General features: G+C 45.7%; 1 protein-coding gene across 3 annotated transcripts in view; it reads right to left on the reverse strand.

Annotated features, from left to right (window-relative positions):
* Positions 1–15,192, reverse strand: part of LOC109925516 (retinoic acid receptor RXR-gamma-A-like) — a 40,079-nt gene that overhangs the window by 11,775 nt on the left and 13,112 nt on the right. For 2 of the 3 annotated variants that reach the window (XM_048621510.1, XM_048621511.1), the window contains exons 3-5: positions 14,532–14,670; positions 9,617–9,796; positions 7,106–7,308 (exon numbers count right to left, since the gene is read on the reverse strand). In XM_048621510.1, coding sequence (XP_048477467.1) covers positions 7,106–7,308; positions 9,617–9,796; positions 14,532–14,670 — 522 coding nt within the window. The remainder of the gene's footprint in view (positions 1–7,105; positions 7,309–9,616; positions 9,797–14,531; positions 14,671–15,192) is intronic. The other variant, XM_048621512.1, reaches the window with a different exon arrangement.

The raw sequence follows: 15,192 nt of genomic DNA on the forward strand, positions 1-15,192 counted from the left end.
TTGCATAAGTTGATCTTCACTCATGACATGTGGTTTACCTTTGTTCTGATATGACCCTGAACTGTACATGTGATTACATTTCAAAGCCAATTGAGGTGTCAACCCAACAGCAGACATCAGAGGGCAGTGATGTGCTGTGTTGTTGGCACCAGACTGTGACAGTACAAGCTCTCACTGATTGACCCCTGTGACCACTCTGAATTATAAAACAATTCACAAACCTGCCTGGTTTAACCTTTTTCCTCAATTTCTCACTTAAGAATTTAAAAGATTAAATTTTATTTTAAAGTGCTGTATCCTACTCATCATGTCACTTGTTACTCTTCTTCTTGACATTATGGGGCCTTGTCAAACTCTCCCTGGTAACATGCACCCCTCCCTCTCATGGCCAGCTCCCTTCTCTCACTGAGCACTTCAGAGACCCTCCCCACTCAACCTCCCTCGGTCACATTTTCCCTCCCATCAGTCATTCTGCACGATCTACATCTCCCCAGTGATCATCCCACCCATATCCCAACATTCCCAATTCCTTATCCTGACACTGCCCAGCCCTATCTCAACATTCCTCCTCCTGAGCCACATTACACCTATCTGACATTTCCCATGCCCATCCCTGTCGTGACATTACTCACGCCATGCTGTCATCTACCATCCTGATCCCGGCATCCCTCACCCCTATCCCGATAGTCGCCACCTCCTTCTGGGCATTCCCCATCTTGTCCGATTTCTAACTGCAATTCTCCATCCCAACATTCCCTGAAACCACTGGGACACTCTGCGTAGCAACATTCAGCAGTCCCTGCAATCACTTTCCTTAGCTCATCATCTCCCGCCCCTGTAGTGACGTTGCAACATTCTGAAATCTCTCCACATTCAGCCTTGGCATTCCCAATCCCTCTCCAAGATGTTCACTTGCCTCTCTTTCTGCTCTGATTCTGTTCCTGTGTGGGTTTGAAAGATGGCAACTCACTCCGGATAGAGAACTCACAGACAAACAAACGGTCCCAGAGTTCATGGAAACTGTGGCCTTATCTCTCACACACCACTGCTGACCTACCCTGCCAGTGACTTCATTGGAATGGACAATGGGGGCTTCGCTTGATAGTGAGAGCATTTCACACCATCTCCCACAGTTAACTAATGCCCAGAACTATTAGGCAACCTCAAAGGACATGCGAGCTGCTTCTGAGAGATGTCAGTTTAGTTCTTGCTACATGAAAACTGAGTTCTCGTTTGGTTTTCCTTTCATTTGAACAAATCTACCAGCTGAGAAATGTGAAAGCAAACAGATTCCCGATTGAAACCCTGCTATGATCGACAGCATTATGAAGGGTCATCGAGTTGCAATGATAGACCCCTGTTTCTCTCTCCATGGCATCGGCTGCATGCTGTCAGTAATTCCATTTAAAGTGCAGCCTTCCTGCACCTGCAGGATTTTGGCTCAGCATCATTCATCTGATTGGTCTTTTGATGGGTACCATTAAAATACAATTAGCTGTTAATGGAGCCGTGAATAACAGATTTAGAACTAAACCTTCCTTAATCTGTGTCCTATTAAAATCCAATAAGCAAAGACTCAGGAACAAATGGCATCCAGATTTAAGCCATGTTTGTACTCTGCACAGGCACAGCCCTTTCTTTGTGCCTCACTGCTGTGAGAACATAGAACAGTACAGCACAGTACAGGCCCTTCGGCCCACAATGTTGTGCCGACCTATTATCCTACTCTAAGATCAAACTAGCCTACATCCCCTACATTTTACTATCATCCATATGCCTATCCAAGAGTCGCTTAAATGTCCCTAATGTGTCTGACTCCACTACCACTGCCTGCAGCACATTCCACGCACCCACCACTCTCTACCTCGGACATCTCCCCTATACCTTCCTCCAAACATCTTGAAATTATGTCCCCTCATAATAGTCATTTCTGCCCTGGGAAAAAGTCTCTGACTATCTACTCTATCCATGCCTCTCATCATCTTATACACCTCTCTCAAATCACTTCTCATCCTTCTTCGCTCCAATGAAAAAAACCCTAGCTCCCTCAACTTTTCCTCAGAAGACCAGCCCTCCAGTCCAGGCAGCATCCTGGGAAATCTCCTCTGCACCCTCTCTAAAGCTTTCACATCTTTCCTATAATGAGGTGACCAGAACTGAACAATATTCCAACTGTGGTCTAACCAGGGTTTTACAGAGCTGCAGTATAACCTCGTGGCTCTTAAACTCAATTCCTATGCCAATGAAAGCCAACATCGCTTCATATAAACTCCAAGCAGAGTAGAATAACATCGCTTTCTCGGAGGGTCCACTGATGATGTCACCTAGCATGGTGACGAAACGTCTGAACGAGAACAAGCCAGCTCGGCGAGCAAGTCAACAACCTCTCCCACAACCCGAGGTACAGACCCTTGCAAAAACCTTAAATTCCTGAAGAGGCTTTGCTGCATTTTCCTCTGTGTTTTGGGGCCCAGATTCAATTCAGCTTTCGTCTGAGTGAGGGTGTGTCTTTAATTCGATTTAGCCCAACCTCAAATGTGTTGAAATCAGCACAGCCCAGCCTGGGAGACACTGTGTGGGGGGGGGGGGGGGGGTGGGGGGTGGGGGGGGGAGGGGAAAGTGTTAACTTTTTTCCAGCAATTTCTCTTTTTGTTTGCATGCAACTGGTGTGTAATCAGCTATGGGTGTCTATGTTGCATTGTCTAAGTTTTGATCATTTATTTCCCTATCAAATGAAAGTTTGAGAGTCGAACACAAAATGGGCGTGAGCCAAGCAATGTTTAAATTAGCCTATTAGCTGTCATAGTGGGGGACACTTCAGCTCAGGTTTTAAGTGATTATTTCATTGTAATTCAGTTCAGACAAATTCCAGGGCACGCTTTATCACACTTAAATGGCTTTCTGCTTCCTCACAGAGATGGAATGAGATACGATTTCAACACAAAGGAGCAATCAGATCTACCAAAGGTGGGTTCAGGATGATGGCTTTTTGTGTGCGGAAGTACATGTCGGTAATAAGCTCATACAGCATAGAAAAGGATCCTTCGGTCCAACTCGCCTGTGCCGACCAGACACCTCAATCTAACCTAGTCCCATTTGTCAGCGTTTGGCCCATATCCCTTTATACCCTTCCTATTCATGTGCCCATCCAGATGCGTCTTAAATGTTGTAGTTGTACCCTCCTTCACCAATTCCTCTGGCAGCTCGTTCGACAATGCACCACCCTCTGTGTGAAAAAGTTATCTAATTTTGTTGCTAACATTTGCCTGTGGTCTTGTGCCAGTTTAAATATTGTGATCTTTTGGAGATCAACGCCTCAAATTGAGTGGGGAAGGGGTGTTGATAATATTGAAGATATTGGATGAATTCTTACTGTGAGAGTCCGAATATCCCACGTGAAAAAACAAATACAGAAGCTAACGTTATTGCACAGGCAATAAACAAATTAAAGAGAATGAAGAAGCAGCCACTGAGAAAATTTCAAAAGCTCTTCAAATAATTACTTTCTACTCTGATGCACACATACAGATGCAGAAAAGTGGGCCCATTATTGCACATTCAGGAAGTGGTGGAGGGTGGTACAATTACAACATTTAAAAGGCATCTGGGTGGGTAGATGAATAGAAAAGGTCTAGAGGGATATGGGCCAAATGCTGACACATGGGGCTAGGTCAGATTGGAATGTCTGGTCAGTACAACAGGTTGGACTAAAGGGTCTGTTTTTGCGCTGTATGACTCTGTAGCATAGATACACATATGCAGCAGCATGCACATACAAATAAATAGTCACACTTGCATACATTAATGGATCAGATGAGGTTCATTTGACGAATGGGTGATCTTATGAGGAAAGGTTTGACAGGTTGAGCTTATATCTTTTGGAGTTCAGGTGAATGTTAATGAAACATGGAAAGATCCAGAGGGCACCTGACAGAGTGGATGCTATGAGATATCTCTCCTTGTAATGGAGTCCAGAATTAGGGGGCTGTTTAAAAAGAAGAGTTTTCCCATTTAATCAGAGACGAGGTGGCATGGTGGCTCAGTGGTTAGCACTGCCACCTCACAGCGTCAGGAAGCTGGGTTTAATTCCAGCCTCGGGCAACAGTGTGTGTGGATGTTTTTCAGAAGGTTGGTGCTCTTTCCACCCTGTAGGGATTTTATGAGAAGAATGTTTTCAAAGAGGGGGCTGTTAATGACTGTGGAACTTGTGGATAGTTGTATTGTCACTTGGCTGGTAATCTAGAGACCCAGATAACGTTCTGGCTACCCAGGTGTGAATTCCACCTTATTTTAATTCAAGATTTTTTTCAATTTTGAATTATATTATGATGAGGCGATTGTTGATTGTTGTGAAAACATTGGGTTCACGAACGTCCTTGAAGGAAGGAAATCTGCTGTCCTTCTCTGGGCTGGCCTACATGTGGCCTCCAGACCCACAGCAACGTGGTTGCCTCTTAACCATCCTCTGAAATTCCTCAGGGGAGTGTCCCAGGCCCAACCATCTTCAGACGTTTCATCAATGACCTTCCCTCCATCATAAGGTCAGACGTGGGGATGTTCACAGATGATTGCACAATGTTCAGCACCATTCGTGACTCCTCAGCTGCTAGAGCACAGCATGTTCAAAGCAAGACCTGGGCAATATCTAGGCTTGGGCTGATAAGTAGCAAGTTACATTCTCACTACACAAGTGCCAGGCATTGACTATCTCCAGCAAGGAAGAATCTAACCATCTCCACTTACAGTTCAATGCCATTCCCACCACTTAAACACTCACTATCAACATCCTCGGGGTTACCATTGAATAGAAACTATAAATACAGTGGCTACGAGAGCAACTCAGAAACTAGAAATCCTGCCCCGAATCACTCCCCTCCTGACTCCCCAAATCCTGTCCACCATCTACAAGGCACAAGTCAGGAGTGTGAGTGAATATTCCCCACTTGCATGGATGGGTGCAGCTCCAACAACACTCAAGAAGCTTGACACCATCCAGGACAAAGCAGCCCACTTGACTGGCATCACATTCACAATTGTGCATTACCTCCACCACTGATGCACAGTTATAGTTGCAGTTATGTATATTCTGTACCATCTGCAAGAAGCACTGCAGAAATTCACTAAGACTTCTTAAAACAGGTCCTTCCAAACCCACGACCACTTCCATCTAGAAGGACAAGGGCAGTAGGTACATGGGAACACCACCATCCGCAAGTTTCCCTCCAAACCATATGATATCTGGGTTTCGAAATATGTCACTGTTGCTTCAGTGTTGCTGGGGCAAAATCAAGGAACTCCCTCTCAAACAGCACTGCAGGTATCCCTACACCAAATGAGTTGCAGCGGTTCAAAAAGACAGCTCTCCACCACCTTCTCAAGGAGAATTATGGATGGGTAATACATGTTTGAGTAGACAACAAGGCCCATATCCCATGAATGAGCAAAAAGGTGCAATTGATCTTCGATCAATAAAGGGAGTCAAAGGGTTATTGGGGGTAGATAGGAGACTGGAGTTGTGGCTACAATTAGGTTAGCCACAATTTTATTAGATGGCAGAGTAGGTCCAAGAGACAAATGGCTAATTCCTTGTTTTAATTCTTGTGTTTTTGCATTGCAGCTCTCACACATACATGTGGGTACACACAAGCATGGAAGATCGACCTATGTAAGCATGCATAGAAATGTAAGAATATGGAAGTATGGGGAAACAGATACACTTTCCAGCATACCCACCATCAGGACAGGGAGAGCACAGCGTTGGATACATAGAAAGGCTCCTTCTACTGTCCCCATCAAACACCCCCAGGACAGGGACATCACAGGATCAGATACAGAATAGAACTCCCTCTACACTGTCCCCATCAAAAACTCCCAGGACAGGGACAGCATGGGGTTAGATACAGAGTACAGATTCCTCGACACTGTCCTCATCAATGGTGTGAACCTTTGATCTTTTACTTATAAATTCTGTGTCTGATACTACCTCTCTCACTAACACTGAAGGAGGAGTGAGGCTCTGAAAGCTTGTGTTTTCAGATAAACCTGTTGGACTATAACCTGGTGTCGTGTGACTTCTGACCTTGTCCACCCCAGTCCAACACCGGCACCTCCACATCATACACTGTCCCCAGCAAACAATTTCAGGACAGTGACAGCACAGGGTTAGATAAAGAGTAGAGCTCCTTGTACTCTTTGAAACTTCAAGTAAAGCTCCTGTGACATAGTCCCCCAGCAAACATGCCCAGGACAAGGACAGCAAGGGATTACAAACAGCTACCTTTTTTGAAATGTAAATAAAGTCTCCTCAACACTATCCTCATCAGACACTCCCAGGACAGGGACAGCATGTGGTTAGATACACAGCAAAGCTTCACCTACCCTTTTAAACTGAAAGGAAAGCTATCCAATCTTTTAGAATGAACAAATCAAAGCTCCCTCTACACTGTTCTTATCAAACCCTCTCAGGAGAGGTACAGAACAGGGTTAGATACAGAATAAGACTCTATCTACTCTTTTCACTGAAAGTAAAGTTCCGTTCACACTGTCACCAGGACAGGGATAGCATGGGGCTTAGAAACACAGTAAAGCTCCCTCTATGCTTTTAAACTGGAAGTAAAGCCTCTTCAACACTGTTGCCATCAAACACAGTCAGCAGAATGTGGAAATCCTCAACTCACCAGTCTTACCTTTGTTCAACCCAAAGGCAGGGTGAAAGGTCGCTGCGGTACCTATCCACAAAATCAGATTCTTAGCACCTAACCAGGCAACTGTAAAGTTGCCGAAGGGGACCGAGTCTCATGACAATATGTCATTGTGACCCCACTCATCACCACACACTGGGGAGGAAGCCTGTGCTGATGGGGAATTAGGTGGACCAGACCAGCAAAGTGGGAGGTGTGCAAGTGCCAGCAATTTGCCTACTGCTGGTCTACACAAGACAGGAGAGACCACATCTCAAAAAGATTCCCTGCTGACAGCTGATACAGGGCAGTGTTGTGACTGACAGCAACCCCAGTGGGAACCCAAGTGATCGCCAACATACTTAAACGTGCACAATGCTTTAGTTCAAACTACGTTTGAGTTTAGTCGTGGTAATTGTTCTTACGTTAAGCAGAAAGACAGTTGGAAGGGAATCTGCATTACACACCGAATTTCCTGCACTGGCATCCACGTATGTCTCTGTCTTTGGCTCCACAGCTAGTTCCGCTTCTAAAATTTTCTCCACTGGCATGTCGTCATTGACGCTGCTGCTGGGCTCCAGCTCGTTGTCACTTCGCTCCTTCCCCCGCTGCCTTTCCTCTTGAACGGCTGAAAGCAAATTGGATGTTGTGCAGAAAAGCAGGTCGCAGAAATACATCTCACTTTACCCTGAGTGGAATCGGGGCAGGGGGTGGGGGTGGGGGTGGGGGTGTGGGGAACCTTGTGAACTTGCCCCTTCAAAGCTTTTAATTGCTTTCCACTATCTCGCCTGAGCCATCTCCCCCACCCACCACCCTCTCACATTCTCAGCGGAGAGCTACGCTTGCCTTTAATGGTCAGTGCATTGGGTATAGGAGTTGGGAGGTCATGTTGCGGCTGTACAAGACATTGGTTAGGCCACTTTTGGAATACTGTGTATGATTCTGGTCTCCCTGCCATAGGAAGGATGTTGTGAAGCTTGAAAGGGTTCAGAAAAGATTTAGAAGGATGTTGCCAGAGTTGGAGGGCTCGAGCTATAGGGAGAGGCTGAATAGGCCGGGGCTATTTTCCCTGGAGCGTCAGAGGCTGAGGGGTAACCTTATAAAGGTTTATAAAATCATGAGGGGCATGGATAGGGTAAATAGGCAGGGTCTTTTCCCCAGGGTGGGGGAGTCCAAAACTAGACGGCATAGTTTTAAGATGAGAAGGGAAAGATTTATAAGGGACCCAGCGACTGTGAAAGAACGGCGATAAATTTCCAAGTCAGGATGGCGAGTGCCTTGGAGGGGAACTTGCAGGGGATGGTGTCCTCATGCGCTGGCTGCCCTTGTTTGTCTAGATGCAAATGGTCATGGATTTGGGCAATGCTATCTGAAGGAACCTCAGTGAACTACTGCAGTGCATCTCATAGACGGTATCTACTGCTGCCACTGAGCACCACCTGTGAAGGAAGTGAATGTTGAAGTGGGTGTACAGGCTACCAATTAAGTTGACTGCTTTGTCCTTTCTAGATGGTACTGAGCCTCTTGAGTATTGTCGGAGCTGCACTCGTCCAGGCAGTGTAATCCCTCAGAGGTCCTGCCCTCTCCCAGCAGCTGCAGGTCCCCGATTAGCTTTCAGCTCTTTGGAGTGGCACCTGACACAGTGCTGTCTGCAGACTTGGATGTAGGACAATGAACTTGTTCACCTATACTTTTGAGAAGTGAAAAGCTAACCTTCCATTACAGAACACGAGGGGATGTCACTAATCAGATCCAGTCAATCGGAACAGCCCTAGTCACTGTTTCCCATCTTCTGTCTGACTAAGATTAGAAGCTTGCTTCCAATTTCAGGCCCTTTCAATATGATAATTAACCTCTCGTATGCAACCTCATTATGAGTTTGCACAGACCACGGGTTCTCCAACCTGTTACTGAGCCTCCTGAGTGCCAGGAAGAAAACAATTCCACAGAATATCTGCAGCAAATAGCAGTTTTATTTTTGCCAAAAGCTCATTGTACGGATTACTTATTCAACATGAAACTTGCTGGCAATCAATTTTGAGAAGAGATGCAGACGTCCTTGATTAGCATGTGCATGTCACACACAATGTTCGCCCGGGACTAACCGTCAACGTTGGGGGTGGGGGGTGCATGCATTGGGCAGTAGTGTCAGTGTGAGTGGGTGGGGGACTGTCAGCGTGAGTGGGTGGGGGGACTGTCAGCGTGAGTGGGTGGGGGGACTGTCAGCGTGAGGGGAGGGGAATTCAGCGTGAGGGGAGGGGGGACAGTCAGCGTGAGGGGTGGGGGGGACCGTCAGCGTGAGGGGAGGGGGGACTGTCAGTCTGAGGGGAGGGGGACTGTCAATGCCAGCCTCTGTGGCTAAAGGAATGCTGATGAGAAACTAATTTTATTGCTTTCATTTAAAATTTCTCACCCTTCTCTTCATATCCCTCCCATAGTCCCATAATCCTCTGGGAAAGCTGCACTCATCTGATTTTGGGAACTTAAGAATCCCCGATGTTAATTGCTGTGTCATTGCTGGCTGTGCCTCCCACTGCCTCGGCCCTAAGCTCTGGAATATAAATTCTTATCCTTCCTCTCTTTCTTCTTTAAGATGTTCCTTAGAAGTTGCCTCTTGAACCAAACTTTTGGCAATCTGCACTCGCATCACCTTGTGTGCTTGCTGTCTGGTTATGTTTGATAACACTGGAGCTCCTTAGGAAACGTTATTACATTAAAGGCACTAGCTAAACATTTATTTGTTATAAAACCTACTCTATGTTGCCCAGCGTGGGGTTAGATTGAGTAGCAATTCCTCTACCACCGTCCTACACGTCGAGTGTCCAACAGGGGGCACTCATGAGTAAAGTGTGGGTCATGGCTATGGATCCAAATTGGGATCCAACCATCCCTGGGTCAGTGGTACATTGGGAAGGGACGAAGTCACTGGCACCTACCTTCCCTTTTCATCCCCGTGGCCAGGCATTTCTGGTAGCGACAGTACTGGCAACGATTGCGTTGCCGTTTGTCGATGATGCAGTCTTTGGTGTCACGACAAGTGTAGGTAAGGTCCTTGCGCACAGTCCGTTTGAAGAAGCCTTTACAGCCCTCACAGCTATACACCCCGTAATGCTTTCCTGCAGAGAGAGAGAGAGAGAGAGAGAGAAATGCGGAGAAGGTTACAGCTAGCTCCGCGAGGATGAGGGTGAGCACACATTGAGACTGAGCAACAGAGCGATGCCACCGCACACAATTACAGAATGGGAGGTCGTTCGGCCCCCTGTGTCTGTGCTGGCCTTCCGGGAGCAGGAAATCGCCCAGTGCTACTACGCTCGGTGACCCTCAACAATCCTCCTTTTCGGGTAATAGCCATGTTTCATTTTGAAAGCCTTGACTGAACCTGCCTCCACCACACTCTCAGGCAGTTCATTTCAAATCCTAACCACACTTTGTGAGTGTGAAAATACTTTCCTCAGGTGGAAGCTTGTTGGGAGCTGAACGATGTGGGCTGGAGTGAAATGTATGGCAGTCTGATAAAGCGTTAGCAGCAACTAGTTGCATCTTTCACGTGTCTGCCAGATGTTGTGGTGTGTTCCTCACAAGGCAGCAGTCAGCTGTCAATTCAGGGGGAATGTAATTTGTTAAAGACCTTATTAGCACCAGAGCTGGGAGCTCGAACTGTTTGCTGTACAATCACCATGTATATAATGTAACAAACATTGCTTAAAAGAATTCTGGTCTGAATACTGGTATGAAGAACAGAAGAACACATTCCAAAACAGTTCCTGAGTCTTGACCACAAGACCCAGAATAGCATCCCAGTGCAGTACTGTGGGAGTGCTACTGTGTCAGAGATGCTGGTTTTCAGATGACACATTGTATCTAAGTCCCAATTTCTCTCCCAGGTGGACGTTGTTCTAAGGTAGGAGGAAGATGGGTGTAATGTATGCATGAAGACTAGAATGAGCTTGGTTGGGCCAAATGGCTTGTTCTCTGTGCTGTCCCACCTACAGAGGGGCTTTCTCCCAGCCGATGGTGATGTTAATTTAAGGAAAACTGAGAAGGAGGTCAATTGATCATTTTCCATTTCTGGGCTGATTGGTGCTTATTTACATGTAAACCATTTTTAAGGATGGGATAAGACATTTATTGCAAAAATTTAAGTCTGTATTAGACCCAAATGTCAATCTCAAACACCTCCCTTGTTTTAATCCTTTCCTCGGCTATGAGCATCACTGGCAGTGCCATCTCCAATTTCCCTTGAAATGAGCAGCTTGCTCGACCATTTCAGAGGGCAGTTAAGAGTCAATCACACTGGTGTTGGTCTGGAGTCACGTGTAGGCCACACCGGGTGAGGACGGCAGATTTCCTTCCCTAAAGGACGTCGGTGAACCAGATGGGTTCCTACAACAATCAAAGACACGATAACCATCACTGAAGTTAGTTTTATATTCCTGATTTAACAAATAAATTGAAACTTCACCAGCAGCCATGGTGGGATTTGAAAGAGCATTAACCTGGGCCTTCAGTAACATTACCAGCACATCAGCATCATCCCTTTGCTGGTGTTTGCGCTGAACTGAACGTTACTCACAGTGCACACAACTCCAACTGCGGAAAGCAAAGGATGGCTGATGGACACCCAGTCCACATTCTATAGCTCTCAATGATGGGCACAGCCACATTCCCTGTGTTCCCAGGATCCCCTTACACCTGCTTAGTCCGGTGAGGAAGAGAAATCTCTCAATCTCCCTACCCACCCACACTGCTCTGCAGGAATCCTCCCACATTCACATCAAAGGGTTTCAGGTGGTTGCAGTGAATGGAGACTGAGCTGGGGCCATGGAAGATCGAGGTCTGACTGTTTGCAAACACTGCCATTCATTATTGCAATCATCGCTTGTTCCTGTGCCTGTTGATTGAAGTGCCTGCTTAGACCTGGGATCCAAGCCCACATAGAAATGTCGAGTGCCCTAATTGAAGCATTCATAATGCAAGAGATTTGAATGTAATTGCTGTGCTCATCAATCATTTAATAGTTTTCGAAGCTCCACTTAAATCTGTTGTGCTCTTGTACACATTAAAAAGAGACTTGCATTTCAGTAGCGCCCTTTATAACCTCAAGGTGCTCCAAAGTGCTTTACAGCTATTCAATACAGTTAAAGTGGAGTCAGTGTTCAAAATTTGGAAAAAAATGGGAGCAGCAATTTTGTACACAGCAATATCCCACAAACAGCAATGTAAAGATGACCAGATAATCTGTTTAAATTACATTGATTGAGGGATGAATTCTGGTCAGAACACTACTGAAAAGTCCCTGATCTACCCTCATGACATCTTTTACACCCACAGGAAGCCCATACAGATATGGGTAAAACATGCAAACTCCACAACAGACAGTCACCCAAGGCTGGAATCGAACCCCGGTCCCTGGTGCTGTGAGGCAGCAGCCCTAACTACTTAGCCACCGTGCTGCCCACAACACTCTCAACTTACAGTAACAACTTTCCAGTTACCAATATGACTAACTGACTACCTTACCCACAATAAGCTTCATACAAGATGGTCTGCCAGGCAAGTTCCTTTACGAACAAAATTACAGATTTACTCTTAAAACAAAACTTCCTGAATGAAGATTTATATTTGTCAGTGTACATTGTAATATAGAGGTTGGGATGATTATCCCTGTAAATATCACCAAAACAAGTACACAAACACAGAGGCAAAAAAAAAGGATAAAAAGATTTCTCTGCAGAGATTGGCTTGGTGAGGAAAAAAACACCTACTAATGGGTTAGTCTTCAAGGACAACATGTGGGATATTCTGGCATATGTGGTTAAGTCACAAAGTAGACACAGTCATCACTGATGTCTTGTAGATACAGGCTATTCAGAAAATGCAATCTTTCAAAAGAGCACATAAGCTTTCATTCTGACCTTGTGTAGAGGGTCTGCTTCTCAGAATTGGAAGCATCAGCTGGGCAGCTTGTTCATACAGCAAGCTTTCCTCCAACTTGGCTTGTGCCCAAAGGCTTCCCATCAACTGAACAAGACAAACCAAGAACCTTTCCAATCTGGTAGATGTACAAACAAACCCCAGGAGGGTCTACAGCAAAGTAAGCTGTCATTATCAATTATTTCTAGCAAGCCTTGTGAAAAGAATTCCCCAATATCCACAGTGAACTTCCAATGAGCACTTTTAAAGAGGCTCCATTTTCTGCAGAGAAGGCTAAAAGTTAGAGGAATTCAAAGTGATGATGGAACTTGAGCAAATAAGGGTGCGGATTTCAAGAAACTGGCAAAAGAACCCTACAAGGGCCTTGACAGGGTGTCTGTGGAAAGGATGTGTATGACAATCTAAAACTAGACGCCACTGTTTAAAAAGAAAGGGGTAAAGACAGAAACATTTATGACAGATTTGAGAAGAAACCTTTTCTCTCACAATGTTAAGAAGGGCCAAGACGGTCTAATTCTGCTCCGAACCTGTGTCCTTATTAGGGAGAGGAGGATGAAATGTCTACCCAGCAAAGGGTTATGACCTGGAATGCGCAGGCTATAAACGTGCTGGACGCAGATTCGACAGCAACCTTCAAAGGCAAATACATGAATAAATAAATACTTGAATGGAAATAAAGCTGCAGGATAATAGTGAAAGCTCAGGGATGTATGAGTAAGAAGCAGTACAGTCATAAAAGGGTCGAATGGTCTCCTTCTGTGCTCACTCATTGAAGTCAGTTCTGTCACTGTGGCATCCTCTCAGCCCTAAAAACTTGAGTCAACAGTCTCGTAGTGTCATCGAGATCTACAGCTTGGAAAAAAGTCTATTCAGCCCACTGCATCCACACCAGTCAAAAACAAGCACTCAGCTTCTCGAATTCCATTTTCCAGCACTTGGCCCATAGCCTTGTATGCCTCGGCATTTAAATACTTAAGACTGATACTTCAATATTCTGAGGGTTCCTGTCTCTCCCCCACTTACAATCAGTGAGTTCCAGATTCCCACCACCCTCTGCATGAAAACTGTTTTCCTCACATCTCCTCTAAACCTCCGGCTCCTTACCTTACATCTATGCTGCCTGGTCACTGAATCCTCCACCAACGGAAAAAGTTTCTTCCTGTCTACCCCAACTGTGCCCCTCATAATTTTACACATCTCAATCACGTCCCCTCTCAATTTCCGCTGCTCTAAGGAAAACAACCCCAGTCTGTCGAATCTCCCTTCAGAACTGAAACCCTCCAGCCCAGATAACATCCTGGTAAATCTCCTCTGTACTCTCTCTAGTGCTATAATGTGGATTCCTGAACTGCACACTCTAACTGTGGCTTAACCAGCATTTCATACAGCTCCAGCATAACATCCCTGCTCTTAAACTGTGTCTCAGCTAATAAAGGCAAGTTTACCAGATGCCTTCTCAACCACTTTATCCACCTCCCTTAACCTGAAGGGACCAGTGCACATTCACACCAGGATCTCTCTGATCCTCGGTGTTTCCCAGGGTCCTACCGTCCATCATGTATTCCCTTGCCTTGTCTGTCCTGCCCAAGTGCATCATCTCACATTTACCCAGATTGGGAATTCCATTTGCCGCTGATCAGCCCGTCTCCCTCCCCCTGTAATCTCAGTCTATCCTCCTCACTGCTGACCTCCCCCCTCCAAATTTTTGCAACATCTGTATCATTTGTATTACCCAAGGTCACGCCAACCTGGCTCCTGGGTGAATAATGTACAAAACACAGCCAACAAGAGAGCTTACTGACAGGAGTTACCAGAGTCATTGAGGAAGTAACGGCTGGAAATTTTTCAGGTGAATTTTTTTGCCGAAACTGACACTTACCACCAGTGCAGAGTTTTGAGGGCAGCTTGCAACATTACCTGAGGATCGATCTCCACATATCGCACAGATGTGTTTAGCAATTGAGTTTGGGCTGTAACAGTTCATGTTTCCAAGTCCACTGAGGCCCGGTGGTGGCTTAATGTCCTCTGTACTACTGACACTGTTGACTGCGTTGATCTGTGTGCAAGGAAAGATTCAGATTTAGAGAGCTTGGAACACCTAAACCCGATCATGATCTCTGTACGCCTTATTCAATTCCCTCCCCTGGACACTGCCGATGAGAATTACTTGTGAAGTGTATCCGGTGACTGAACTTTGGGAAGCATGTCCATAATACAACATAGAGAAAGTATTTGATTTCACGCAGGCTTTGCAGTTGTTAACATGTCGCCAAAATGCTGAAAGGTGAAATTAAGACAGGAGGCTGCCAAGATAGGGCATAGACACCAGCCTACACAGATTAGCCCGTTTTCCTGCGCTCTGTTTACCAACGATACAACTTTTGCAACTACTTTGAATAAGTGCACTGTGCAGGGCGCAATGGAACATGTCGCCGTGTTAAAGCAGAAAAGCAACCTTGAAAAACTGCACAGTAACAGGTTAGGAGAGAGAGATAGCAAGAACTGCAGATGCCGGAGTCAGAGATAACAAGGTGTGGAGCTGGAGGAACACAGCGGGCCAGACAGCATCAGAGGAGCA

Source organism: Rhincodon typus, unplaced genomic scaffold (genome assembly GCF_021869965.1).
Source record: "Rhincodon typus isolate 14 unplaced genomic scaffold, sRhiTyp1.1 hic_rhity00000724, whole genome shotgun sequence".
Taxonomy (NCBI): domain Eukaryota; kingdom Metazoa; phylum Chordata; class Chondrichthyes; order Orectolobiformes; family Rhincodontidae; genus Rhincodon; species Rhincodon typus.